The following is a 27,872-nucleotide window of genomic DNA, read 5'->3' as shown; positions in this document are numbered from 1 at the left end:
TGACTTGGCGACAATTTCCTTTATTGAAGCTTCCCTACAACCAGCGCCACTGACGTCACGTGGCCGCCATTTCCAGCAAAGGTCATGCTGATGGTGTTAGTCGACTTGACGTGATCAGTTGGTACCCAGTACTCCCACACCTCCCATTTTGTAGTTGCTTCAACTTTGTCGGCGTCAAACAACATGTAAGTTGCGGGTAGGTTGTATCCATTGAATTCAACTTTCAGTGGTTTTGCGTTGGCGCTTTTAGAACGACTAACTCCCACTCTAAGATGAGATGTATGGTAGCCAGAGCTAGGTAGCTGGATGGTTGTCTGCGCATGTCCATTGCTGATGGGGATGACCATGTTCTTGCCATAGTAGGTGTTCTCGTTGTTGGTGCGGACGCCTCCAAAGTTGTAGTTGGTTTTAAACTTATAGAAACATGTTGACTCCCCAGGTAGGCCAACATTACCATGGTTCTTGGTTGTGTCGAAGTGGACATTGGAGTTCATTGCTGGCTTACCGTTTTGGAACTGGACACATGTTGATTCTCCAGTTGTAGGTTTGATCCATCCGCCGTCGAAGTCCAGTTTCACATTCTGCCATGAAGGGCCATAATTGTGGAGAAGAACTACCACCTCTTTGTTGTTTGGGTTTGCCAGAGCAAGAGGGGAGACTACTCGCTCAACTCCATCGAATTTACTTCCAGTTTTGAGGAATTTCTGATCATAATAGAAATTATGCCAAAACTGAAAGAATTTAACCATTTGTGTAGGATGACCATCTTGTGTAAACAAGGACCAGTTGAGACTGGTATGACCAGCATATTGTTCATTTGCAAGAATAAAAACTATAGCCCTGTCCATGAACTCCCTCAGGTGCAGATAAGTAAACATGAAGCCATTTGGTTGGTAAATGGTCTGAAAGTCGAGTAAACTACTGGGTGCCCACTGATCTATCCCGTGTACGCCACCTCTGCCATACTCGCTAATAATGATCGGAACGTTTCGTCCTTTCTTCAGATGGGAGTAATTTTCTATCATGTCAATGCCACCAACAAGACGGGCTTCGTTGATGCCACTGTACCTATGACTTCCACCAGATACATAGATGTGATTGTAGCCGTGGAAAGAGAAGAAGTCCAAGTGATCAAGAGACATGTCCAAAAACCTCGCTGTCCTTTTCCAAATGCTAAAGTTGTTAATATCTGATTTCAGGATGGTATAGCCAGTGTACGTTGGTCCTCCAACCTTCATTCCAAACCTGGATTTCAGCTTCTGGGCTACTATTTTATGCAAATCTAGAAGGGTTTGTTCATCAATATAGTGTTCTACCTCAGGTTCGTTGATGACCTCAAATATTTTAGGCATGTGTCCTTTGGAGTAGTCTTTGGCGCTCTGGACCATGAGTGACATAAACTCTCCCACTGCGTCGAGGTTGTTGGGGAATTTACCCTGATGATGCGACTTATCTATCCAGCTGGGCCAGTACTGACCTGTTCATGACAAAACATAGACATCAATAAGCAAACAAGGAAGTCTCACAAAGTACTGAAAAGACACTTGGAATCTAAGAGAATCATATCTCAATTTTATTCATTTAAGTCAAACTTTTACAGTTTCTATACATGTATCAGATATTTGCCGAAACAACTCTCTCAATAATGCCTGTAAACTGGATTTACATCGTCCCTTGAGATGTTACCAAGCACTTGTATTCAAATCTTGCCATAAAATAACAAATACACCACGATCAAGGATAATGTCAGATCTAAATTACAGTTAATGTTCCGTACTTACCACTATCAATCTCAGCTGCTACTTTATAATACCAGTAAGTTAGTTAGACATAGATTATCTTAAATAAAGTGACAGTGTCCTTACAATTTTACCTCCTCATCTTTGACATACATGAAGGTAGACAATGGCAAAAAGGTTGGGGGGACATGGGAAGGCGCACCATTTCCAAAAGCATGTAATTACTTTTCGTTTCCCAGACCATATTGTCGATTTGACTTCCATAGCCATTGACCTGTTCCATCCAGTAGTTCCATGCTTTCGTCTGTTGAGTGTGGTCTTGGAGGTAGTTTGGATCTGGGTAACCATGGTGACTTGGGCTCTGATGCCACTGAAACCCAAACCATAAATCTTGGAAATCAGGTTCATCTTGATGTCGATATATTGTCGGGCTTGTCCAGTACATAATATCATACCTCGAACTAATATTTCATGTGATTAGATTAAGTTAATATCTGAGCTAACATTATCAATGGTAGCTGGGATTCAAACCTCAGCAGGACACAATGCGTCATGTCATCGTTTTTGCTGTTGAATAAGCCAGTTAAAGTTTTGATCACAGTTTAGAAAACCAAAAAAAAACTTCAAATGGCGAGGGACGATGTAACGATGAGCATATATGCAGAAGGCAGTGCCCATCATGGTTCAATGTTTCGCCTTATCGCTTCCACACACATAAAAACAAGAGACCTACACATAATCGATTGCCAGAGGAGTCGTCATGGTCGTCGTCGTAGTAGTAGTAGTAGTGTCTTGCTCACGAAATGCTAAACGTTCTCTTTCAAACCCAGTAAGAAGAATCTACGATTATAACGAACTAAGGTTGACACAAGCGATACATACATTTTTAAACATGTCTTGTGTCTTCACCGTAGATTATATGAAGAATATGGACTTTTAGGGCTAGTATGTTAATTGTCTTGGCAAAGAAAAACTAAACGTTCTCTTTCAAACCCAAGTGACTATTATATCGGTTATATCGAACTCAATGGACTACTTATGTTAGATCGTAATAAATGCAGTTTGTTTCACGCGGTTGAATTAAAACATACAGCACAAGACCGAGACCAATAATTGAAAAGAGAACCACTTCTACAAATGGTAAGTTATAATTCACATCCACGAGACACTTCCGTTTTACAAAAGCGACACATACGTTTCTGAACAACCCCTGTGTCTTCAAAGGAACTAATATCAGGAATATAGACGCTGTTGGCTAAGATGCTGATTGCATAGCTAAAGAAATACTAAACACACAATTACCTACGATTATAAAGCACTTAAGGGATAACTTGACACAAAAGCAATACATACATTTCTGAACAGGTCTATGTCTCTGTTAATCCAGCGCCCACTCGCAGTTCCAATAGCTTTACACTTTGAAATCAGATTGCTTCTGGTCAGACCATTATGTTTATTCCAACGGTCAGCTTCATAATGGACCCGTCCACCCTGGGAGAGCCACTCGTTGTAGATTGTGACTGTGGTGTCCGAGAGTCCCTGGTGGAACAGCAATGCAGACACAAGCGTGATAAGCAACATTCTGGCCTGAATGTAAGTCAGATTACATGGGATGGTTATATATATCTGAATCTGTGTGAAGTAGCATATGTTCAATACACATAGACATGACAGGTTGGGTGTGTATATGTAAGGTTAAAAATGATTGGATGGCAATGCAAGCTATTTACGTAGCGTTATCTGTGGGTAACATATGAAATATTTCCATGGACTCCATAATTCCGCAGCAATCAAAGAATGTTCGTGGAAATGTTAACACCGGATGAATTCCCTATTGAAATAGCGGCGCCTCAGTATCCGTGGCCAACAGTGACGACTGCTTAGTTTAGAAAGATATAAGCCTTATCTGGACATTGCACTTTAGTTATGCTAAGAATAAAGAAATATCTTTAAAGGGCCACATAGGACCAATCCCTTCATATTTGAAGATTTCTACTCGTGTCGATTAAGGCAATACGCAAAGCGCATTCCCTATAAACTCACGGGCAAGAGAACATCTTTGAAAATTATACACCTGAAATCTGCAAATTTTATTGGACTAAAGACAATCACTTGATGTGAGTAAATTCACTTGAAGCAAATCATCATCGAATGACGCATGGTAATTGATCTTTATCGCACTCACTTTCGCGAGGCGCTACTATTAAGCATGGTCCCGGTGCGCGCCAACTTATGCGAGGCCTGGCCCATTTTACTACCGGTACCCTATTTCCGGTTACAAGCATACGTTCAAGAACCAGTTCTAGTTCGAAATTGCGCGACCGCCAACTATGACTTTACAAGACCGGGCCAAGTGTACAACCATGCTTGGCTGTCAGAGCTATTGACAGTCTAGACTAACAACTAATCTCTGAAATGAAATGTATATTATTTTACTGTAAAAAAGTTCATAGTTAAAAACAACAACAACATAATGCAAAAGAGGCCTGATACTTTCTTCATTTTAGAGACTAAACAAATCTGCAGAGGGATCATTTTTGGAATTTCACAACATGAACAAAGGTTCTTATCACACATTACTGCTTTAATTGTGTGCATCTAATAATGTCATATTTTGGGTCTGAAGCCAGGCCTGTGAATGCTTTGAACGATGTTTTGGGTCGTTGTCCTGCTGGAAAATCCAAACATTTCCATAGAATGGAGCAGATGGAAGTAAATGTCCCTCGAGAATATCTGTGTACTGCTCACTGTTCATATTCCCTTCAAATACACACAGGGGCGTTGCCCCTAACACAGATATGCCACCCCACACGTTCAATTTCGGACTGTACTTTGGGCGCTGATACAAAGGTTTTTCAGTTTGTTTGGTCCAGAATTTCAGTGTATTAGGAAACAGCCACACAGAACTTTCATCTGAGAAAATCACATTGTCCCAGTTAATATTTCTATGCTGTAAGCACCAGTTCAACCTTCGCTCCTTTTGTTCAGGTTTCATGATCGGTGATTGAATTCCTCGACTTTTCTGCCAACCCATTGCATGCAGCTCAGTTCTAATTGTCTCCTTACAGACAGCCACAGTTCCTCAATCAATCATATCCAGCCTTAAGTTTTCTAAACTCCTTCGTTTGTTTTTAGAAACAAGAATACCAAGCCGCCTCCTGTCACCGACAGTCAGGCCTACCTGCGCCTCCCTGGTGCTCAATGCCATATCCATTTGCAATATTTTTCAAAACACGCTAAACAGTGGACAACGGGATGCCTGTTCTACTTGAAATCACTTTAGCTGATCTGATGTCCTTGTTATGATACTCTAAAATCAACTTCCTCTTCTCTAAATCATCCATACTGAGGATCACTGAAAATGTCATCTCCTAGCAAGTAAACAAAGGGGGATAACTCTTCACAAACTAGTGAAAAAGGATAAACAGAGTTGTCTCTCTTGAATGAAACCAAGCACTTGATAGCTGGTCAAAGTTGTTTATACTAGAAATCCAATTAAACATATTCCTAAAATTCTCAATAATGTCTGGTCATACTATATTTTGAGAGCAAGCAGGGATACCAGCTAAGGGTAGCATATCTTGATATTCCTATGGCTGGACAATTTGATCTCACAAAATAATTCCAAAGTTATTTATATTCTCCAAAATTCAAATGTTGTGTCTGCACTATATGTGGAAGTTTAATTGATGTCGCATATATATATCGTATCAAGCAGAATAAGTCATCAATATCCTCCGCAATGGCAAAATACTCTTCATGTATATGTCAGTTAGTTACGACTATGTCAAATGTTTTGGTGTGTATATAGCAGTGAGTGAGTTTAGTTTTATGCCACACTCGGCAATATTCCAGCGGTCTGTTAATAATAGAATCTGGACCAGATAACCCAGTGATCAACAGCATGAGCATCGATCTACACAAATGGGATGCAATGATATGTGTCAACCAAGTCTGTGACTATGGTCAATTGAAAGGTTTTTTAAGTTCTGCTCCTGAAAAGAGCTCTACCACCAATTTCAGTCAAAGTCAAACTTGTTGCCATGGAAACACAAAATATGTTTTATTCAGAAATCCAAAACTACTAAAAGGCACCAGTATATCACCAGACGTATCTATGTGCCAAGTTTGGTGAAGAAATATTCAACGGTTTTAAAGTTCTGTTCTGGACAAGATGACATCCTCATAGCCACAGCCTCCATGGAAAGTCACATTTCCAATCAAACCGCAAAAATAAAATTCATATCTGGGTCTAAACCCCAAAAGGCACATCTATAGATCATACTTGACATATGTACTAACTTTGATGAAGCTTGCATGTATACTTTGGAAGATCTGCTCCGGACAAGATGACATCCTCATAACATCCTCATAGTCACAGCCTAAGTCATGTTTCCATGGAAACAGCAGAAAATAAAATTCATATCGGGGTCTAACCCCCAAAAGGCACATCTAGGGATCATGGTTGACATGTGTACCAAGTTTAGTTAAGCTATCACGAATAGTTTAGGAGATATCCTTCGGACAAAGCGTGAGGGACGTTCTTGTGGGACTTGTTCAGTCTGTGTTGTATAAAGATACACATTCAATATATTTACTGATGGTGTTTATGTTCTTGCACAGATGTAGAAAGACTGTATCTATCAACACCTGGGTGAGTAGTTGTGTGACTTAGTTGGGATGGAAGCCTCATAAAACAACGTTCCTGTCACATCAAGACATGTTTTGTTTGTTTGTATTTTTAAACCTGCACTCAAACATATTCCTCCAAAATGACAGCGGTCTGTAAATAATCGCCCCTGGACAAGGCGGCCTAGGGTCCAGAGTTCCTAAATGTGGTATGTGTTAGTTCTACCAAATGACAAGGAGGAGAAAAATGTGGAAAGGAGATATATTTTCTAGCTCAATGTCTTCAGCAGAAAGGAAATCCTATTCATAGAGGTGGAATAAGATAAGATTTCTCATTGCTCAGATCTCCATTTAGAGGATTAAAACACAGTAGTTGGATGAAGGATGCGATTCATTAGCATATAGTTTTGTGATATTTTGTAAAAATAATTCATACCGCGATGTTGATGGCTCATCAGCCTCGACGTAAAGACTAACAACATGAGATGTTCGAAAAGACACAAGACAAAGTCTCTGACATTAATTGTGGACAAAATCAAGTAGATGAAGGTTGCTTTTGCAAGTTCTACCGTATACGATGGAGCTGTAATCTATATTTTGAGCGGATCAGTGATCTATATAAGTGTAGGAAGGTAGTCTAGTCCCTTCCCCATTTTGAATTGAAACAACTCGAGTCAACAAATCGAGTGCCTTCGGGCATTTAGCTTTAAGGTATATACTACGTGGCAAGAAAGTTAAAATGAGAGTAAGAATTCAGAAGAAATTGGCTTCATTTACAACTTTGTCTGGTGTTCCATTTAAACACAGTTCTGGGTTTTTGTGCGGTCTTATTTTTTTCTGCAGAAATGTATACAATTATTTTTTAAAGTGGGTGCCATTTGAAAATAGCTTACATTTATAAACACACGTACTCTGGGCAAGGTGCCTTGTATACTGACTAAAGATTCTTGGATCTTGAGATCCCCTTCTCAATGTGTGTCTCCTGTGGGGATACATAAGTCCCAACACTTTCAAAGCTAGTTTTAAACTTACCAGATTTTTAAAACGTAGTATTTTTGTTCTTTTAATGTTTGGCTAATTAGTTCCTACAATCGCCAGCTGCTGTAGGGATGATGTAAATCCAGCTAGGGTCCATGCAGGTAGCAAAAGTACTGTAAGTCCCCATGGTCCCTAGTATGGTGATCTACCTTCAGTTGTTGGCGATCTATAGCCTGGCTTTATATTGTATCGTCCTCTATAGTTAAAGTATTTTAGATTTAATTACTAGTTTTAAATACATATATATATATATATATTTATGTCTGTGATAGTCTAGTTCGTTTACTGTCCTTTTTTCGACAGATATTAAAAATTGATTACCTTGTTTTCATCGCTATATGACAATAATATTGCCTATGCGATGTAAAATTTTAACTCACTCACTCACTCAATGTATGTGAGTGTGTTTTGAGAAAATGCACGAAAGGCATATGTTTCCCATATAAATGCTTCATTAAACCTCTACATAAAGCAAATCTATCACGCGAGCATCATACTCTTCAGATACAACTTGATTTTATTATGATTTCTAAAGATGAAGTGACAAAACCTTTTCCACATCCATATTAAATATTTACTAAAAGCAGATTCGAATCCGATGTAAACAAGTGCAAAGGCACGGCTCATGACATGCTTGTTATGCTTGATATACTTGATATACTTGAAACGCATGTAAAAGAATACCACCTGCAGTGTACTGTGACCAGCTATCCATGCGCGACATCGAGTTCGTATTTGTATGTCGGATACACCTGATTGACCAAATGGATTCATATAACCTTCAAGGATGTTATAATATTAATATATTTTATCAACTGTGTTATCGCATGAGACATACGCTCAATGTTGAGCTCTGAATGTGCCTAGCGTTTGTGTTTAAGTCGCAAAAGGAACAAACCCTTTGATTGTTTTGACTAAACATGTTTATGACATGCACACAATGTCAGGATCTCAACACCCCCAAACTTCAACATGTTATGAACATTTATAAAAGCATTTTCAAATTTTTGGGAGGGTATGCGAGACTTTACTATAAAATAACTTTTTTATTGTTTCAAGAGCAGAATACGTGTTCTTTTAATGTTTGGCTAACTGAAGTGAGGAATTAAATCATCATGCAGTTAACAAAGGAACTGCCCCTATTGTCCCTATTGTCTATGGTAAGGTGTTTGCTTGCGATCCATAGTCTGTTATGATGTTATATCCTTCGAAATTCTTCACAGTGAGATCTTTGTTTATGATAGCATGCTAGTTATAATTCTAACTATGTGATTCTCCTGTTGATTAAGTGTCCACTGTTGACAGCTTTTTATAGTCTAAATGTATTCCTTATCAAAGAGTACACACACGAGTCCATGTATGGAGAGCATGTTTGGCCACTGGACTCCTGGAGCTCCACAACGCAGGGCTTGTAAGTCATGTAGCGTAACCTTAGGCAAGTGACTTTGTTCAAAATTGAATTTGCTCACCCAGCAGTGAATGTGTATTTGTTGTTATTACTCGCCCGTGGAAGATACTGCAGTGTAATATTTTACAGCGATATTACACTAGTGTACCTTCTTGCAGCTTTGGCTATATTGCACAGTGACTCATTGACTGCGGTAAACACGTCAGTAAAAGAAGTACACACATTATTAGGATTATTATCATTACTAGTTTGTGAAAAACTATATGAAAAAAAACATTACAGGAAATGTAGACATTGATTTTCCGAACAAGGATAAAAGCCTTACGCCAATAATGAAATCCTTAAGCCATAGCCAAGTGGGTCTAATGTAATCCTCAGCGCAAACGCTGTGTGTCCGAGAACAAAATATATACTCATCATATATCATTTATTTTTGTGTGGTAACTTTCTTTCATTATATCTGTAGACAAGCACATGTGGGTATGACACTCTTCAGTATATATAAACACACGGATCTGCTGGGAATCACATTATCAGTTCCTATTTGATTGTCGGTCGTAGTTCTCTGCTTAGTAGTACATCACCAGACATTTCTTAACGTTATATCTACGAACAGACATTACAAACAGCTCCCTATTCAAGTGAGTGAGTGTAGCTATATGGCGGCGGTTTGTAAAAATCGAGTCTGGACTATCCAGTGATCAACAGCATGATCATCAATCTACGCAATTGGGATACGATGATATGTGTCAACCAAGTCAGCGAGCTTGACCAACTGATCCCGTTAGTCACCTCTTACGACAAGCATGGGTTACTGAAGATCAATTCTAACCCTGATCTTCAAGTACCAAATCCACAAAATAACATACTAAGCAAAACACAACAAAATATGAAAAGATTTCATTCCAGTTTGCCTACAACAAGCGCCACTGATGACACGTGGCCACCATTTCCATCAAAGTTCATGGTAATCGTGTTAGTTGCTTTGAGTTTATCAGCTGGTACCCAGAACTCCCATACTTCCCATTTAGTTGTTGACTGCACTTTGTCGGAGTCGAACAATGTGAAGGTTGAGGGTAGGGTATATCCATTGAACACGACAATGTGTGGTTTTCCGCTGGCATTTTTGTCACGACTGACGCCTACTCGAAGATGTGATGTATGATAACCTGAACTTGGTAAGGAGATGGTTGTCTGAGCATGGCCGTTGTTGATGGGAATGACCATGTCTTTTCCATAGTAGGTGTTCTCATTGTTGGTACGTAAACCATCAAAGTTGTAATTTGTTTTGAATTTATAAAAACAAGTTGCCTGACCCGGGAGACCTAGATTTCCATTGTACTTTGTAGTGTCAAAGTGGACATTGGTATGCATTTCTGTGTTTCCATTTTTGTACTGGATACATGTTGATTCTCCAGTTGTAAGGTTGATCCATCCACCGTGGAAGTCCAGCTTCACATTCTGCCAGGCAGTGCCATAGTTGTGGAGAAGAACTACCAACTCCTTTTTGTGAGGGTCGGCCAAAGCTAATGGCGAAACAGATCTCTCCCATCCTGTGTATGGGCTTGACACCTTGAGAAACTTCTGATCATAATGAAAGCTGTGCCAAAATTTGAAGAATTTGGCCATTGTAGTCTCGCGTCCATCTTTGGTAAATATGGACCAGTTAAGACTAGTTTGGCTACCGTACTGCTCATTCGAAAGCATAAAGATCACGGTCCTGTCGAGAAACTCTCTCAGATTGAGGAAGGTAAACATGAAACCGCTAGGTAGGTAAGTTGTAGCAAAGTCTATGATACTGTTGTGAAGGTTCAGATCAAGACCAGTCACGCCACCTCTTCCATATTCACTGATAACTAAAGGAACCTTTTTACCTTTTTTAAGATGAGAGTAATTTTCTATCATGTCTACACCACCTACCAGACGAGCTTCGTTAATGCCAGTGAAGCGAAACTTTCCGCCAGAGACATACAGATCGTTGTAGGCATGGAAGGAGAAAAAGTCCAGGTGGTCAAGAGACATGTCCAGAAAAACTGCTGTTTTATTCCACATACCAAAATTGTGGAGGTCGGATTTGACTATGCTATAACTGGTGTACGTTGGTCCTGCTACTTGCATTCCGAACCTGGACTTCAGCTTCTGACCAACAACCTTGTGGAAATCAATAATTGACTGCAGTCCAATGAAATTAGACACCTCTGGTTCATTGATGACTTCCAATATGTGAGGGATATGACCCCCGCTGTAGTCTTTAGCACTCTGGACCATAAGTGACACAAATTCACCCGCAGCATCGAGGTTGTTGGGGAATTTCCCTTCATGGTGAGATTTGTCCATCCAGTCAGGCCAGCTCAAACCTGTACAGAAGTGCATATTATCATAAGACGTCATTTTAAGCATTGTGTATACGGTATTGTGTTTACGAGCATTTACTGTCACCTTGTGACTCTTCCACGGAAGAATGTCCTCAGATAAGTTTGATTGTAACCGAGTGAGCGAGTGCGTGAGTCAGGTCTTTGCCCCGCTGTAAACAATATTCTAGTAATATCACGGCAGCGGACACCAGAAACAGGCTTCACACAGTGTACACATGTTGGCAATTGAACCCGGGTCTTCGGCCTGACGGAAAAACGCTTCAAAAACGGGGCTACTCCACTGCACCGAGCATGTGTATATATATTCAGCTGACCTATCACTGAACAGAAGAAGAAACTATCAATACACATACCTTTTAAGTCCCAAATAATGTTCTTAATTTCACTTCCATAGCCATGCACTTGTTCCATGTAGTAACTGAACATCTTTGATTGGAGGGCGTGGTTCTCTAGGTAGTGGGGATCCGGGTAACCATGGTGATGGGGATCCTGGGGCCACTGTGGAAACACCGCGGATCATAAAATTCTACTTCCAGCAAATATACGAAAGGCACCATCGGGTTATGGATAGCCAGTGACCAAATGTGCAGCGTTATTTGCCCTTATGTGCGTGTGTGTGCGTGCGTGCGTGCGTGTGCGTGCGTGTGTGAATCTCATGCAAATGCATTATCGCTTTACGTTGGCGAAGTGATATTTTACAGCTGCTGTGGTTGTGCACCCTGTAAATATATAGATGTGCTTGTCCCATTCCACAATGCATGATTTGTTTTGTTATGCCTACACCAAATGAAGGCCAAGTCTTATATCTTAAAGGAGATAAATGTTATACAGACATTTTGAAATACATTAAACAGTCACACAAAGTACACGTAATATCACTGCTAACTAAAGATCAACAAACAACTCTCCTGGTCCCAATACCAGGGCTTACACATTCAGTAGAGCGGCGATTGTGACCTCGCGGTTGTGACGTCATAGTGGGCACTTTCTATAGTTTACAGTGCGTTAATCTACACGAAAATAAGCAATATCCTCTATTTTTGGAGTGTGGATGTACTTGCTAATGTCCTTTTCACTTTATACCTACATTTCCAAAGAGATGATCATTCAAGTCCCTGTTCATCCATCGTCCGGTTGGGGATCCAACAGCTTTACAGTATGGAATAAGGTTTGCGCGGTCAAGCCCATTATGTTTGGTCCATCTGTCAGCTTCATAATGGACACGTCCACCCTGAGAGAGCCACTCGTTGTAGATGGTGACTGTAGCGTCTAGATACACTCCATTCCATAGCAAAGAGTTCAGGAAGACCAATATCAGTACCATGGTGATTAAAGGTGCAGGAAACGAGTATGGTGCTGTTTATATTGGATAGTAATCTGTATGCGAAGCGAGCACGTGGAATATAACCCGGTGAAGTTTTATCTAGTGTATATTTTGTCAAGGTAAAATACACTGGATACAGTTTGTTTGGGATAGGTTGATAACCGATTAATGAGACCAGACAAAAAAGTCTATGCGGTTATTTTATGGTTAGGTTCAATTTACAGATGATTTTAAATCTGCAGAGAAATAATCGCCTTTTGTTTTTTAATATATACTGTAAGCCATTAAAAACGCAATTTGACATTCATACTTTCTTTACTCACACCAATTTCAACATATATAAACCTAACTGGCAGATATGTTTTAAGTGAACATCTGTGAATAATTTCATCTGAAAATGTCCAGTCAACAACAACATCAGTGACGCAACAACGACATCAAACAAAGGAGGGGTCACTTGCAGTCAATATCGTGTGTGTCCACCGTGCGATGCAAGACATGCTCGCAGTCTTTGGGGCATTGAAAGACACACATTTCTCAGGAACAGCTGTTGGATGGTCTGCAGCCTCTGATGGTCTGTGGTCTGATCATGACACCCTCGAAAACGATCATGCTCAAGGACACAGTTTGGCGCAAGTCTTTCTCCTTTACGTCGATAAGTCTGTGGACGTCCATCTGCACAGGGTAAGTTAAACCTGGATTCATCTGACAAAATGACATCTGGCCATGTCCTAGGCCTGTTGCCAAGATTGGCCCCATTTGCTGCCCATCGCTGACTGGCAAGTCTGTGGCGATGCAAGAAGGTTGGACCACGGTACGGGTGACGACACCGGATGTTGAAGGCAGCAAGGCGTCCTTGCAGCTTTTGGGCGCTGAAATGACGTTGACTTGACCCAATTGTCCTCCTTGCCTCATCATCAGCTGTTTGGAACCGATTTCGCAAGTGTGAAACTCGGATATTGCGGTTTTGTTGAGCTGTTATCACAGGTGGTGCACCAGGTCGCGGACGATCAGTAACACTTCCGGTAGCCCGATCGTTGTCTGAGTCGACTTACAGTGGATGAATGCACATTAAAGTGCCTGGCAATCATCACATCTGAAGCACCTTGGCTGACCATACCGATAACCTGATTCCATTCGTCTTGTGTCAAGTGTGGCATTTTCTCAAAGTGATTGAGTTCCACAATTCCTTGTGCTTTTACAGGGCCCTGGTGCAAGTAATGCATGTGCACAACGTGTTTCATGAATGTGGTTGTGTTTACGAGAAATGTCACAGGTTCAGGTTTAAGTATCAAAGTTCATGTGAGAGGAATGCTCCGGGACTCGAACTCGAAATGGGCCAGAATAACAGCCTTTTATCCCTACATCCTCTGTATCGCAGGCAAAAATCTTCAATAGAACTTTTGTGAGTTTCAGGACAACAAATACCAATTATGTTTTTAATGGCTTACAGTATATAATATTCAACTCAATAAAGACGACAATCAGGATGAAAATTGTTTGAAAAATGCACATATCATCTGTGCATTTTTAAACAGTCAAATGTAGCTAGGGGCCATGCAGGTAGCATGTTAATGTAAACCCTATGGTCCCAGGTATCTACTTTCAGTTTCTGGCGATCAAGAGAGCATTTTTATTGTATTGTTGTGATAGATGTCAAATTGTAGCGATAAATGCTGGTGTTAACTTCTGTTGATGGACATTCTAGCTGGGTTACTGTCCTCCGTCGACATGTTTCTATGTTATAATGTAACTGCCTTTGTCGTGAATGTATAGCTTGTTTTAGTCATGATATGGCTAAATACTGCCGATTGGACTAAAACATATCTCATTTACCCACTCAAATAGTCTTTCAAATAGATGATAGAGTTACTATTTTGTATGTAACTCTATGTAAAAGTGCAAACTCGTGCTAAGGCATCAAAGCGGACGAAAACCCCGATAGACAGAATAGCAATAAAACTGTTGACAGTTCACTGTTCAAGCCATTCTTCACAGGGTTCAAGGCTGCTACTTTCAAGATTATCTCATCTGTCTTTTGGCATACACGTGTTTTTAGCGTGTTTTATTCCGCTTACCTGGACAAATGTATTTCTTGTAGTGCCAGTCAACTTCTTGTAGTATCCTGGCTTCAAGCCAACCCGTTCTTCTTTATAAAATGTCCTTGATCTCCTTATCTCCGAGCGCTGACTTTCTGCTTTTAGTACAGACGAAAATAATGTTTTCAGTACAAGTTCACAGGCAATATAAAACTTACGCAGTGCTTATAGAAATAAATACAGAATTGTTAATATTCACCTCACTGGAACAATGGTTAAGTTTCCCCAAATAGTCTGAGTACCCAGCGAAGGAATGATCTTCAAGCAAGTGCTGGTCTTCTTGTTACTTCAGAGTAAGTGAGGTAACATTTTAAGTCACATGGGCAGTATTTCAGTCATACCGTGACTAAAACAAGTCTTATATTCACCACAAATATATGTAAATTATGAAAAGTCTGTCAACGAAGGACAGTAAAACAACTAGTCTAGAATACCACAGTTATAGATTGCCAATGAAGGTAGAAAATACTAAAATATTTATAGGCCAGAAGACAATACTATACAAAACAGGCTGTAGATTGCCAAGGGTTGAAGGTAGATCACCATACTAGGGACTGTAACTGTAGATGCAATGTGAGATGAGAGGTAGGGACTGTAACTCTAGATGCAATGTGAGATGAGAAAACTACTATGACTACGAAACTACTCCAGAAGATGTGGAAGCCCATAGGGTTATAGTACTCGGTAGTACTTTCCAGAACTCTGTCTAAAAGTAGCACAAGACTAAATACAGCACACCGCACCTCACTGACCACAGATATGTACAATGTATTATTCTTGGAACATTGTTACACAGTGAATAACACTGCTACATACGTAACAAACGTAACTTTCTTAGCAAAGTTTACAAACTATGATGAGAGTGTGAACTTGACTCACGTCCTTAAGATTAGTCTGGGTTTCAAATATCTCAGTCTTTGGTCTGAGGTGTCAAACCTAACTGTTTTTGGAATTTGAGAAACAGCTTGACTTATTATGACATGCTCAGTGAAACCCGGATAAGTAAACCTCCAAAGGATCATTTTAAAAGTTGCTACTTATCCGTATTGCCACTTATCCATCCAAGCAAGTTATATCACATTTCCAAGTAAAGTAAATAGACATCGTATCCCCATTGTATCAAGACAACCTGCCCCGCTCATCGGGACCATTCATTAATTTATATGCAGATCAAAATAAAGAACATAAATATATAAATACAAATTTGATTCATTTTTAATATCAACATTCATCATTAAAAACCATTTTATATACATGTACATGTAATATCACCTGTTATGATTTCACGAATTTGAACAGCAAATCAACATCACACTGTCGTTTAACTATCGGGTTACACTAAAAGTTTCACGAAAATATCACACGGAAAATAAGTCAACTAAAACAGCAACAGCAACAGCAGTGTGGTAATTCTATTTCGTATAAAAACCCTACTCCACAATTTTATAAAAACTCAAGAGATGTGATCAATCGCGGCGCTCTGTTTGAACTTGCCCCTCTACTTAGATCCACTATATCCAGTGTATGGCACACTTGACATGGATTAGGATTAATTGTGACAATAACCAACATGCAGGAAGAGACTAATTAGTCGGCTCGTTAACAACCCATGTGGCTGATGCGAGGTGAGACACGTTAATTACTGCTGAGTGAATCCACAAGGACAGGTCCGATGTTGCCACTTATTCGATGAGGTCTAGGACAAATGCCACCCGGACAAAAGCCACCCGGACAAAAGCCGACTAGGACAAATGCCACCCAGACAAATGCCACCCAAATAAAATTAAAACCACCAACACAATATCATGTTTCCCAGATGTATTTGCATGATAATTCATTTTCATTTTCACACTTTCATTATTACTTTCATTCTCATCTTTTTTCATTTTTCATTCACACTTTTATTAATATTGCTTTCATACTCCTTCCTGCGATGAAACATATTCAACTTGGTTGTGCATATTGGAAGCGAAATGGTCAGTTTATTAGTTATTTGCTTTATTTAACGTCGCACGCACAACTAAGATATTTCGGCGACAGGGTAGTACACTTATTAAGAAATGAGGGGGAACAAAAAACAGAAATCTTGAAAGAGAGGTGTTACTACTCAACAAAACCCAAAACAACAACTGAGTATTAAAAACAAATTTGAATTAGGAAATTTGAGAATTAAAAATTAAAAAAAAAATTGAAATAGGTAAAGAGTAATAGAGATTTGGAATTTAATATAGATGTAGTGTAGTAAATGGTTATTGTTATTATTATTGTATTTTTTCAACCGACCCATGTTTAAAAACATATTTATTATGTGAATAATGATAAACATATAAAAGGTTAAAAAAAGGAAGTTGATAAAAAAGAGAGAACTCTTTTGAATTAATTTGGGATTTGTTAGAATGTGCTTGAGATCAGAAGAGTTAGCATTGTTGAGGTACTGTTTTAAAGCATTGGTAAATGGGGTTCTTTGTTTATTATATTTTGAGCAGTAAACGATAGTGTCGGCTATTGTTTCTGGAATTTGACAAGTGATACATTTGCCCTTTGGATGAAGGTTGATTTTGTGTAGATAGTGATTAAGATTGCAATTTGCTAGTCTTAGTCTGGTTATGGCAAAAATCAATTCGGCGTATTTGGTGATAATTTTTACATTTTTTATTTAGTGTTTGTTGAATTTGGTAGAGTGGCTAACGTTTTCCTATTATTTACCAGCTATAATTGAATTTATTTATTATTATAATGTTAACTTTATTTGTTAGGTATGTTTTGGAGTAAAGCATTTTATTTTGTTTTTTGAGTGGAGTGTTTGGTGATAATTTTTACATTTTGTATTTAGTGTTTGTTGCATATGGTAGAGTGGATAATGTTTACCTATTATTTGCCAGTTATAATTGAATTTATTTATCATTAGATACTACTTTAAAGTGTATAAAAGATAGTACATGTATATATCAGTCAGCTACTAGTGTTATGAAGAAAAAGTATCCATTACGTCAAGTCACAACTATATGATGTCACTTAACCACCTTGGTGGGACAAAGAACTAGAGTATTATAAACATAATTTTACACCAAAATCAACATAAAAGTCAATAAGGGTGGTAATTGACCTTTCTTTAATGGTAAAAATGGATGGCTTTTGTCCTTGGTGGCATTTGTCCAGGTGGCTTTTGTCCGGGTGGTTTTATACCCCCGCTACGAAGTAACGGGTTTATACCCCCTCCGTCCTTCCGTCCATCCGTCCGTCTTTCCGTCCGTCAATCCGTCCGTCCATCCGTCCGTCCTTCCGTCCCGAAACGCTGTCCGTAGCATATCTCTTAAAGTTTACAAACTTCACACACATGTTAGTCGTTACCCATTGATGTGCCTTTTGCTATTTTAAAGTTTTTTCAGAATTTTGATTTTTTGCTGTTTCCATGGAAACACGACTTAGTGCCAAATGTTTTTGATGGTTTTGTCCGAAGCATATGTCTTAAAGTTTACATGCAAAGTTCACCAAACTTCACACACATGTTAATCATAACCCATTGATCTTTGCTATTTTAAAGTTTTTTCAGAATTTTGTCTTTTTGCTGTTTCCAGGGAAACACGACTTAGTGCCAAATGTGTTTGATGATTTTGCCCGAAGCATATGTCTTAAAGTTTACATGCAAAGTTCACCAAACTTCACACACATGTTAATCATAACCCAATAATGTGCCTTTTGCTATTTTAAAGTTTTTTCAGAATTTTGTCTTTTTGCTGTTTCCAGGGAAACACGACTTAGTGCCAAATGTGTTTGATGATTTTGCCCGAAGCATATCTCTTAAAGTTTACATGCAAGGTTTACCAAACTGCACACACATGTTAATCATTACCCATTGGTGTGCCTTTTGCTATTTTAAAGTTTTTCAGAATTTAGGTTTTTTGCTGTTTCCATGGAAACACGACTTAATGCCAAATGTGTTTGATAGTTTTGTCCGGAGCATGTCTCTTAAAGTTTACATGCTAGGTTCACCAAACTTCACAATCATGTTAATCATAACCCATTGATGTGCCTTTTGCTATTTTAATTTTTTGTCTGAATTTTTAAATTTTTTTTGCTGTTTCCATGGAAACACGACTTAGTGCCAAATGCGTTTGATGGTTTTGTACGGAGCATATGTCTTGAAGTTTACATGCTAGGTTCAACAAACTTCACACACATATTAATCATTACTCATTGATGTGCCTTTTGCAAAATTATTTTCAGAATTTGTTTTGTTGTTGTTTCAAGGGAAACACGACTTGGTGCAAAATGTATTTGATGGTTACCCGGCCACAGCATATCACCGAAAGTATACATGCTAGGTTCACCAAGCTTAATACACAAGTTAATCATGACCCACAGATGTGCCATGTGCTATTTATTTGCAAAATGTGATTATTCAAAGTGTGATGTTAACTTTTCACTTTAAAATGAGAGTCAGTAACAATATTCATCTACGTCCACTTCATTGTGTGCAACATGAGAGTCAGTAACAATCTTCATCTACGTCCACTTCATTGTGTGCAACATGAGAGTCAGTAACAATCTTCATCTACGTCCACTTTATTGTGTGCAACATGAGACAGTCAAGTCAATTGTATGTCAGGTTTCCACGGAAAACACAAAAAAATAGTGTTTCCATAAATTATTACTGTAATCAGTACATGGCAAAACTATTATTAAACATGTATATAAAGTTTAGTAGAGTCAAGGAGAAAGTCTTGTGAGCTGCTGATCCTTGTCACATTATATATATATCAATATCAGTCATTTCCATGTCCCAAAGTGGGAAGCAGGGGTATGTGAGCTGTGCTCACTTCTACACTTGTTGTCAGGGTGGCTTTTGTCCTGCTCTCATTCGATGATATTTCTGTTGTAAAATGTCTGAAGGGACCACGGAGAAAGGATTACTTAAACGAAATTGCCACTTATTCGATTTTACTTATCCAAAATGAAATAATGATAAATAATGAAGGCTATTGCCGAGACCGGAGAAAAAAGGTTTACTTATCCGGGGTTACCACTTATCAATAGTTTATTTATCGGGGTTTCACTGTGCTTAATTCTGATCCTTTCATGTTTGTGTGGAGGTGAACAGCAACATATCTGGATGTGTCTCTAGGACCTTTTCTCCACCAATGGCTGTGGCCATCATTATGCTTGTGGTGGAGCTGCAATTTTCAGCTGCATCAACGAAGACTGACTGCTTGGTGCTGTAGACATGACTAAACAGTACACTCTTGTCACGAAATAAACCTTAGTTTTCATATATCGAATTCGGAAGATGTGCAGTAGATGATGTGAATGGTGTTGACCAAGTGTGTGACGGCAGTCTGGTAGATCTCTACAATAGCTGACCCGTGAAAGTCCGGGTTAGAATATTGGCCTTCAGTAAGTCATGCCTGTCGTAAGAGGCGACGTAACGGGATCGTGTGGTCAGACTCGCTGACTTGGTTGACACATGTCATCGGTTCCCAATTGCGCAGATCGATGCTCATGCTGTTGATAACTGGATTGTCTGGTCCAGACTCGATTATTTACAGGCCGCCTCCATATAGCTGGAATATTGCCGAGTGCGGCGTAAAACTAAACTCATTCACTCACTCACTCTCAAATAGCTACTACCCAAGAGCACCAATTTAATGTTTACTTTCCCCAGTCTGAGTGAGCTATTTCATATTAGTTTTGGTAAGTTCCTTTTTCGGTAGTTTATCAGTTTTGACGAGAATCCATGCACTCAGAGTGTGGATTTCAGTTTGTCCAGTAGTGAATCACGTCTGTCTCTCCCAGAAATAAAAACTGCATTTTTATTTTGTCAAACTGTAGGTAATGTTCAGCTATCTGTGTCGCGGGTGAGATTAGAGAAACTGTGGATACTGATGATAGTGTCTGTGCACCTGTAGACATATCACTCTAAATTATGGTACCAATCCTGATGACACTCACGCCGTACAATGCGATTTCCTGTTTGACCATTTCAACCGTGAATTTTAATATTTAGAATGACAGGGAACTTCTGTATCTTTTGGAAACTGACCTGGTGTTACGCCTAGAGTAGGTTAGATAGGTCAGGTATACAATATATCATTTGTCAATGAAGGGTGTTATGTTGTGTCTTTACGTGTACGTATGTGTACAATGTATATTTAATATGTAGCTGAGCATCAAAGTACAATATGAACTTGATATGTGAGGGGGTAGCCGGGCTTGTTAATGTTGAACGTCAGATTCTGTCAATAACGTGGCACCATGATACATAGTTTGGACCAAACACTCCACGACGATCCACGTGAAATATTAACGTTCTACTTTCAGTCACCGACTACTATCAGTGAACTATTCCAGGGATTCACGAGTGTTCATGTTTATCTATGACCAGGTCAAATATACCTCAGCTCTGGTTTTAAGACAAATGAATCGAGGTCATTTCTGAGGTGAATTTATGTAATTGCTCCCAAAGAGGAGAAGTGAATTATTAAGTAAGTAAATAACCACGCACCTATAAGTCATTGCTATCTAAACAGTCAGCTCTGGTTTAAAATCATCAAGCCAATACAATGTGTCAATTAAGTGCCAGTCGCAAGAACGCTACAGAACTAATATAAGTGCACTCTACAATATGTAACAGGGTATGAATTATGTACGTGTACTTATACATTAAAACGACCCAGTTGAATGTCTTGGAAGGGATCTTACACCATTCTGCAGTCCGTAATAACGCCAGAGGCTAAAAGGAATTCGTCCGATTTTGCTTAAAAACTGCAGTTGGCAGGTACATTTGCCACAAATCAGATTGCAAAGGGTCTTAATTGCTTTCATCTCGTCTTTGATGATACAGCGAGCCTTGCAAAAACGTCCCAACCAAAAAACTGTCAGAATGACCAAAGCTGTCATGGCCCTTTGGAGAGATATTGTCGGGAAACAAGTTTGCGAAGACACCTGGCGAGCTTAATCTACTCCAGACTTGCCAATACTAACCTCCCATGGTCACACCTTTTGCAGGAGAGGCCTTGCTTTCAGCCAGGCAGCCTTATTCAATTTTTATTCTGGTAGGTGATAACGGGAGCAGATTTTAATCTTCCGGAGAGTAATTAAGGCAATGAGATGATATTGAATGACGATTTCTGTTCTCCTTGCAACCCAACCCATACTTGTTATAGCACTACACCTTTTGGTTTACCCAACATTCAGGATACCTGGTATTCGTGCCCTATAGCACCAATTCGCCATGCATGAAGTACAATATTATTGTGAACTTATATTGAATTCAAATGAAATAATACAATATAACATTAGGTATACAATTGAATGATAAAAGCAATCAAATCATGTTTTTGTATCCGTAGTAGGCGCTACTTGAAAATACATATTAACATGAATAAAAATATGTCTATGCAAATATTTTCTAATAATATTATTCCTTGTCTACTTTAAAACATTAAACAAAAAAAGGTCTTGATGGCGACAATTTCCTTTATTGAAGCTTCCCTACAATCAGCGCCACAGACGACACATGACCGCCATTTCCAGCAAAGGTCATACTGATGGTGTTAGTCGATTTGACGTGATCCGTTGGTACCCAGTACTCCCACACCTCCCATTTGGTAGATGCTTCAACCTTGTCGGCGTCAAACAGCGTGTAGGTTGAGGATAGGGTGTATCCATTGAGCTCAACTTTCAACGGTTTTGCATTGGCGTTTTTAGAACGACTAACTCCCACTCTAAGATGAGATGTATGGTAGCCAGAGCTGGGCAGATTGATCGTTGTCTGATAGACATGCCCATTGACGATGGGGATGACCATGTTCTTGCCATAGTAGGTGTTCTCGTTGTTGGTGCGGACGCCTCCAAAGTTGTAGTTGGTTTTAAACTTGTAGAAACATGTTGACTCTCCAGGAAGGCCAACATTTCCATGGTTCTTGGTAGTGTCGAAGTGGACATTGGAGTTCATTGCTGGCTTACCGTTTTGGAACCGGACACAAGTTGATTCTCCAGTTGTAGGTTTGATCCACCCGCCGTGGAAGTCCAGCTTCACATTCTGCCAGGCAGTGCCATAGTTGTGGAGAAGAACTACCACCTCTTTGTTGTGTGGGTTTGCCAGAGCAAGAGGGGAGACTACTCGCTCAACTCCATCGAATTTACTTCCAGTCTTGAGGAATTTCTGATCATAATAGAAATTATGCCAAAACTGAAAGAATTTGACCATTTGTGTTGGATGACCATCTTGTGTAAACAAGGACCAGTTGAGACTGGTGTGACCGGAGTGCTGTTCGTTTGCAAGAATAAAAACTATAGCCCTGTCAATAAACTCCCTCAGGTGCAGATAAGTAAACATGAAGCCATTTGGTTGGTAAATGGTCTGAAAGTCGAGTAAACTACTGGGTGCCCACTGATCTATCCCGTGTACACCACCTCTGCCATACTCACTAATAATGAGCGGAACCTTTTTTCCTTTCTTCAGATGGGAGTAATTTTCTATTAGGTCAATACCACCAACAAGACGAGCTTCGTTGATGCCACTGAACCTATGACTTCCACCAGATACATAGATGTGATTGTAGGCATGGAAAGAGAAGAAGTCCAAGTGATCAAGAGACATGTCCAAAAACCTCGCTGTCCTTTTCCAAATGCCAAAGTTGTTAAGATCTGATTTCAGGATGGTATAGCCAGTGTACGTTGGTCCTCCAACCTTCATTCCAAACCTGGATTTCAGCTTCTGGGCTACTATCTTATGTAAATCTAGAAGGGTTTGTTCATCAATATAGTGTTCTACCTCAGGTTCGTTGATGACCTCAAATATTTTAGGTATGTGTCCTTTGGAGTAGTCCTTGGCGCTCTCAACCATGAGTGACATAAACTCTCCGACTGCGTCGAGGTTGTTGGGGAATTTACCCTGATGATGCGACTTATCAATCCAGCTGGGCCAGAACTGACCTGTTTAGGACAAAAATGGGAATTAATAAATAAACTCAAAATCTCTAAAACGCAAAGGAACACACAATAAAATCTATCGTTATGTTACAAATGTGCATGTCTATATAGGTTTACATACAGTTTTCCCAGAAATTATTGAGAAAATCTTTGTTTCCTGATACTGATAATAAAGCTTTACGTGGTAAGGTACTCAACATGGGAAGCAACTCTTGTAGGTTTAAGATTGAACCTTACTACATCAAGAGTTATCTGCCCTGGTGTAGCAGACGGCTTCAATTGTTGACACGGCAGATTTGACAGCACAAGAGACAAGAAAGCTGGTCCTAGATGATTTTGAAAGGGATGTGACTAATGGAACAGAGTTAGCTGACAGACATGACATTCCTCTGTCTAAAGTATACAGAACTTTGAAGAATATTCAGTCAGGAGTTGGGATTGAGCACAATACAGAGGCAGGGAGGCAAAGGAAGTTCAGTACTACGGATCGCCGGCGACTTGGTCAGATTGAGAGTAGGGGGGAAATTAAAAATCGTTTAGAATTCATGAATGAAACTATTAATAGAGGAAGTCCTCGGTATCTAATGAAATCCTTAGACAAGAATTACAAAGATTTAACTGGGTGAAAAAGCGCGAAATTCCCTCACAATTGATGAAAGATGCACACGAAGAAAGACGTTAAAACTGGTGTAGGGCTCACGAAATGTTTTATTTTCTGATGAAAGTTCTGTCTGGCTTTTTTTTAACTGTGTGAAAGTTTAGACAAAAGATACCGTGAAACCTATCTACCAACGCCCAAAACATAGCCTGAAATTTCACATGTGGGGTGGGATATCATCACATGGAGTGTCGCCGTTGTGGAGAACGATATGTTGATCTTAAATGATCACCTCCTTCCAAAGGCCCGAACACTGTATGAAAATAATTGAATTTTCCAGCATGATAACGACCCAAAGCACACTGCGGGCTACACAAGACAGTGGTTCTCGGACGAAAATGTTCAGGTTTTAGACTGGCCCAGCTACAGCCCAGATCTTAAACCTAATGAGAATGCGTGGGGACCAATGAAGGACAGAATGAATCAAAAAAGGCTTAAAAATATTGAGGGTATGAAGAAAGAAGTGGTCGAATACTGGGATACGCTGTCACACGATTTCTTACAAACTTTGATCGACAGTGTACCTAGGCGCATTCAGTCGTGTATAGCAGGGCAAGGAGGTCTCACAAAGTACTGAAAAGACACTTAGACTGTACGAGAATCATATCTCAACATATCAATTTAAGTAAAACTTCTATAGTTTATATACTCGTATTAGATTTGCCGAAACAACTTTCGCAATAATTTCTGGGAATAGTTTATAGTATATTAAATAAAGTGATGGTGACCTTCACAACGTAACCCCCACCGCACATAGGGATGACAAACGAGGACATCCTCTGGTGTAGACAACAACATCGTAAAAAGGATGGGAAGCTTGGGAAGGAATACCATTTTAAAACGACAAACTATTAATGTCAAATCACATATATCGTAATTGACCACAGATGATGACGGTTTAACTGAGAAAATTGATTCAATGGTTACTGTGGTAGATATTTTCGTGGTTGATGACATGTCGCCAAAGTAAATATTCCTTCAAGGATCACAAACAGGAATTAATACCACAGTTTACCATCAGTTCGTGGACGTATGAGTATAAGTTATTAAGTGTGCACTATGGTTCCTTCAATATATACTAGGCACATAAAGAAACTGTGCATACAAGTACTAAATTCATCAAACCTGTGTAGACACATAAGGAGTTAAACTCAGAGGTTAGTGACATGTATCCAACATGCATGCACATGCCACGTTCCGTGACGTCAGTGGGTTCGTCCTTGAGACGTGCAATGCGTTGTTGCACGTGCATTCCGGGAAAGAGAAACAGAGCAAATGAATGCCACACAATACTGTCACTTTGGAAAGCTCAACCCCTGCACTTGCGATCGTTCAAAAAAATTAAACAGCTATTGAAACGCAAAGCATGCCAAGGCTCACGTCTGCACAACGTCATGAGGCAATTGGGATGGTCCGTGGGGGGAATGTCTCAACGACAAGTGGCTGCAAATTTCCCAGGATGACGCCGTATCCACCCCAACACAGTTCGACAACGTTTACGTCATCACGGGATCAGACCACGACGTCCCGCCATACGGCCTATCCTGACACAACGTCACCGACAAGCTCGCCGAATGAGGTGCCGAAATCATGTCTGCAGACCCTTGTTTTTGTGGAGAAATGTTGTTTTTAAAAATGAGTCCAGGTTTAACATTTCCCATAGTGATGGACGTCAACGTGCCTATAGACGCGTGGGAGAACGTTATGCACAGGCCTGTGTCTTGGAGAGGAATCGCTTTGGTGGTGGTTCCGTGATGATGTGGGGTGAACAACAGCACGCCAAAGAACTCCTTTGGTGATTGTTCAGGGCAACTTAACTGGTGTGGGCTACAGGGATCCGATTCTTCGACCTGTGGCAATTCCTTTTCTGCAACGTCATGGCCCTGGGTTAACATTCCAACAGGACAATGCCCGCCCTCATACGGCAAGGGTTGCTATGGATTTCTTGAAACACCACAACGTTGACTTACTGCCTTGGCCTGCAAATTCACCGGATCTCTCCCTGATAGAGCATGTTTGGGACGAGATGGATCGACGTCTACGCCGTCTTCCTCATCCGCCAGATAACGTCCTTGACCTTGCAACAGACCTTGAGAGAATCTGGCGTGACATCCCACAAGCCTTCTATGCACGTTTGATAGGCTCTATGCGTCGTCGATGCACTGCTGTTCTCAATGGTGATGGTGGACATACCCGTTATTGAGCTTGTGACATGGTCGTTTGACCCCTGTCCCGCTTGTGGACTCGTGACGTCATTGTGATTGACTTTTCAATTGAAATTCTCCCGACTTGTTATGGTCTCATGATCCCTACATTACAGTTTATATGTACCTTTGACATAGTTATCGTACTTATCAACTGGGATAATATTTTGACAATGCAATGTTTCTTTATGTTGCTAGTATATTTGCACAATTTACTCTTTTGGGGGATAATTACTTTTTGTTTCCCACACCATATTGTCGATTTGACTGCCATAGCCATGCACCTCTTCCATCCAGTAGTTCCATGCTTTCGTCTGTTGCGCGTGGTCTTGGAGGTAGTGTGGATCTGGGTAACCATGGTGACTTGGGCTCTGGTGCCACTGAAACCCGAACCATAAATCTTGGAAATCAGGTTCAGCTTTTTATCAGTGTATTTTAGCAGACTGAGGCAACAGTGGGATAAAAACGTGTAATTCATGATCAGTCACAGTGGGGCCCACATCTGGAAATAGTCATTTCAGATGAACCCGTGAAGTTCCGGGTATAATATTGGTCTTCAGTAACCCATGCGTATCCTCAGAGGCGACTAACGGGATCGGGTGGCCAGGCTCGGCTGACTTGGTTGACACATGTCATCGGTTCCCAATTGCGCAGATCGACAAGCAGGGGTTACTGCATATCAATTCTAACTCTGATCTTCACGGGTAGTTTTGCTTAAGGATGTTCGCTGGTAATATAAATAGTCTTAATATTTTTTTCTAATTGGTGTATTTTTAAATTATGACGTTTGTCTTTGCAAAAACAGCCCAGAAAAGCAGGGGGTACTGTTGGTTTTCTTGAGATATTTTGCTTTGCGGCAGTCGTGCAATAAGTATTAGCTATCGATTTGTACGTGTTTATTGTATTCAATGAGATGTAAGGAGTCGATAGTTACACTTATAGACTCAATCAGAATAAAATTATTAGTGAGTATTATTTATTGTGGTTGTCGTTAATCTTAGCCGAATACGGCTGTTTGAGTTGCACAGCAGTAGTTGAAAACGTGACCAGCGAACATCCTTAAGAAACCCACTAACAACAAACTACGAGTGTACCAACTTAACAAAAAGGCGATACCTACATTTCTGAACAGGTCTATGTCTCTGTTAATCCAGCGCCCACTCGCAGTTCCAATAGCTTTACACTTTGAAATCAGATTGCTTCTGGTCAGACCATTATGTTTATTCCAACGGTCAGCTTCATAATGGACCCGTCCACCCTGGGAGAGCCACTCGTTGTAGATGGTGACTGTGGTGTCCGAGAGTCCCTGGCGGAACAGCAGTGCAGACACAAGCGTGATAAGCAACATTCTGGCCTGAATGTAAGTCAGATTACATGGGATGGGTATATACAGAAATCTTAATCTGTGCGAATTACCATATGCTTAATACACAAAGATATGCCAAGTTGGGTTTGTGTTTTAAA

At 39.9% G+C, this 27,872-nt stretch overlaps 2 protein-coding genes across 3 annotated transcripts; both read right to left on the bottom strand.

Moving 5' to 3' along the window:
- On the bottom strand, positions 1–27,774 carry LOC124257178 (beta-agarase-like). 2 transcript variants are annotated; one of them, XM_046691200.1, is made up of 3 exons: positions 27,529–27,774; positions 26,644–26,788; positions 1–1,477 (listed from the first exon to the last, which is right to left on the bottom strand). In XM_046691200.1, the coding sequence occupies exons 1-3, from the start codon at positions 27,754–27,756 to the stop codon at positions 21–23; spliced, it is 1,830 nt and encodes a 609-aa protein (XP_046547156.1). In that variant the 5' UTR covers positions 27,757–27,774; the 3' UTR covers positions 1–20. The 2 variants fall into 2 exon arrangements, with proteins under 2 accessions (XP_046547156.1, XP_046547155.1); XM_046691199.1 differs by lacking the exon at positions 1–1,477 and adding an exon at positions 22,071–23,549.
- LOC124257177 (beta-porphyranase A-like) lies at positions 9,700–12,561 on the bottom strand. Its single transcript, XM_046691197.1, has 3 exons — positions 12,277–12,561; positions 11,543–11,687; positions 9,700–11,171 (listed from the first exon to the last, which is right to left on the bottom strand). Exons 1-3 carry the CDS (start codon positions 12,511–12,513, stop codon positions 9,715–9,717), a joined length of 1,839 nt encoding a protein of 612 aa, XP_046547153.1. The 5' UTR covers positions 12,514–12,561; the 3' UTR covers positions 9,700–9,714.
- Positions 27,775–27,872: the final 98 nt, after the last annotated feature.

This window comes from Haliotis rubra, unplaced genomic scaffold (assembly GCF_003918875.1).
Source record: "Haliotis rubra isolate DU_JTF1 unplaced genomic scaffold, ASM391887v1 Scf650, whole genome shotgun sequence".
NCBI lineage: Eukaryota > Metazoa > Mollusca > Gastropoda > Lepetellida > Haliotidae > Haliotis > Haliotis rubra.
This window is presented reverse-complemented; position numbering and strand designations above follow the sequence as displayed.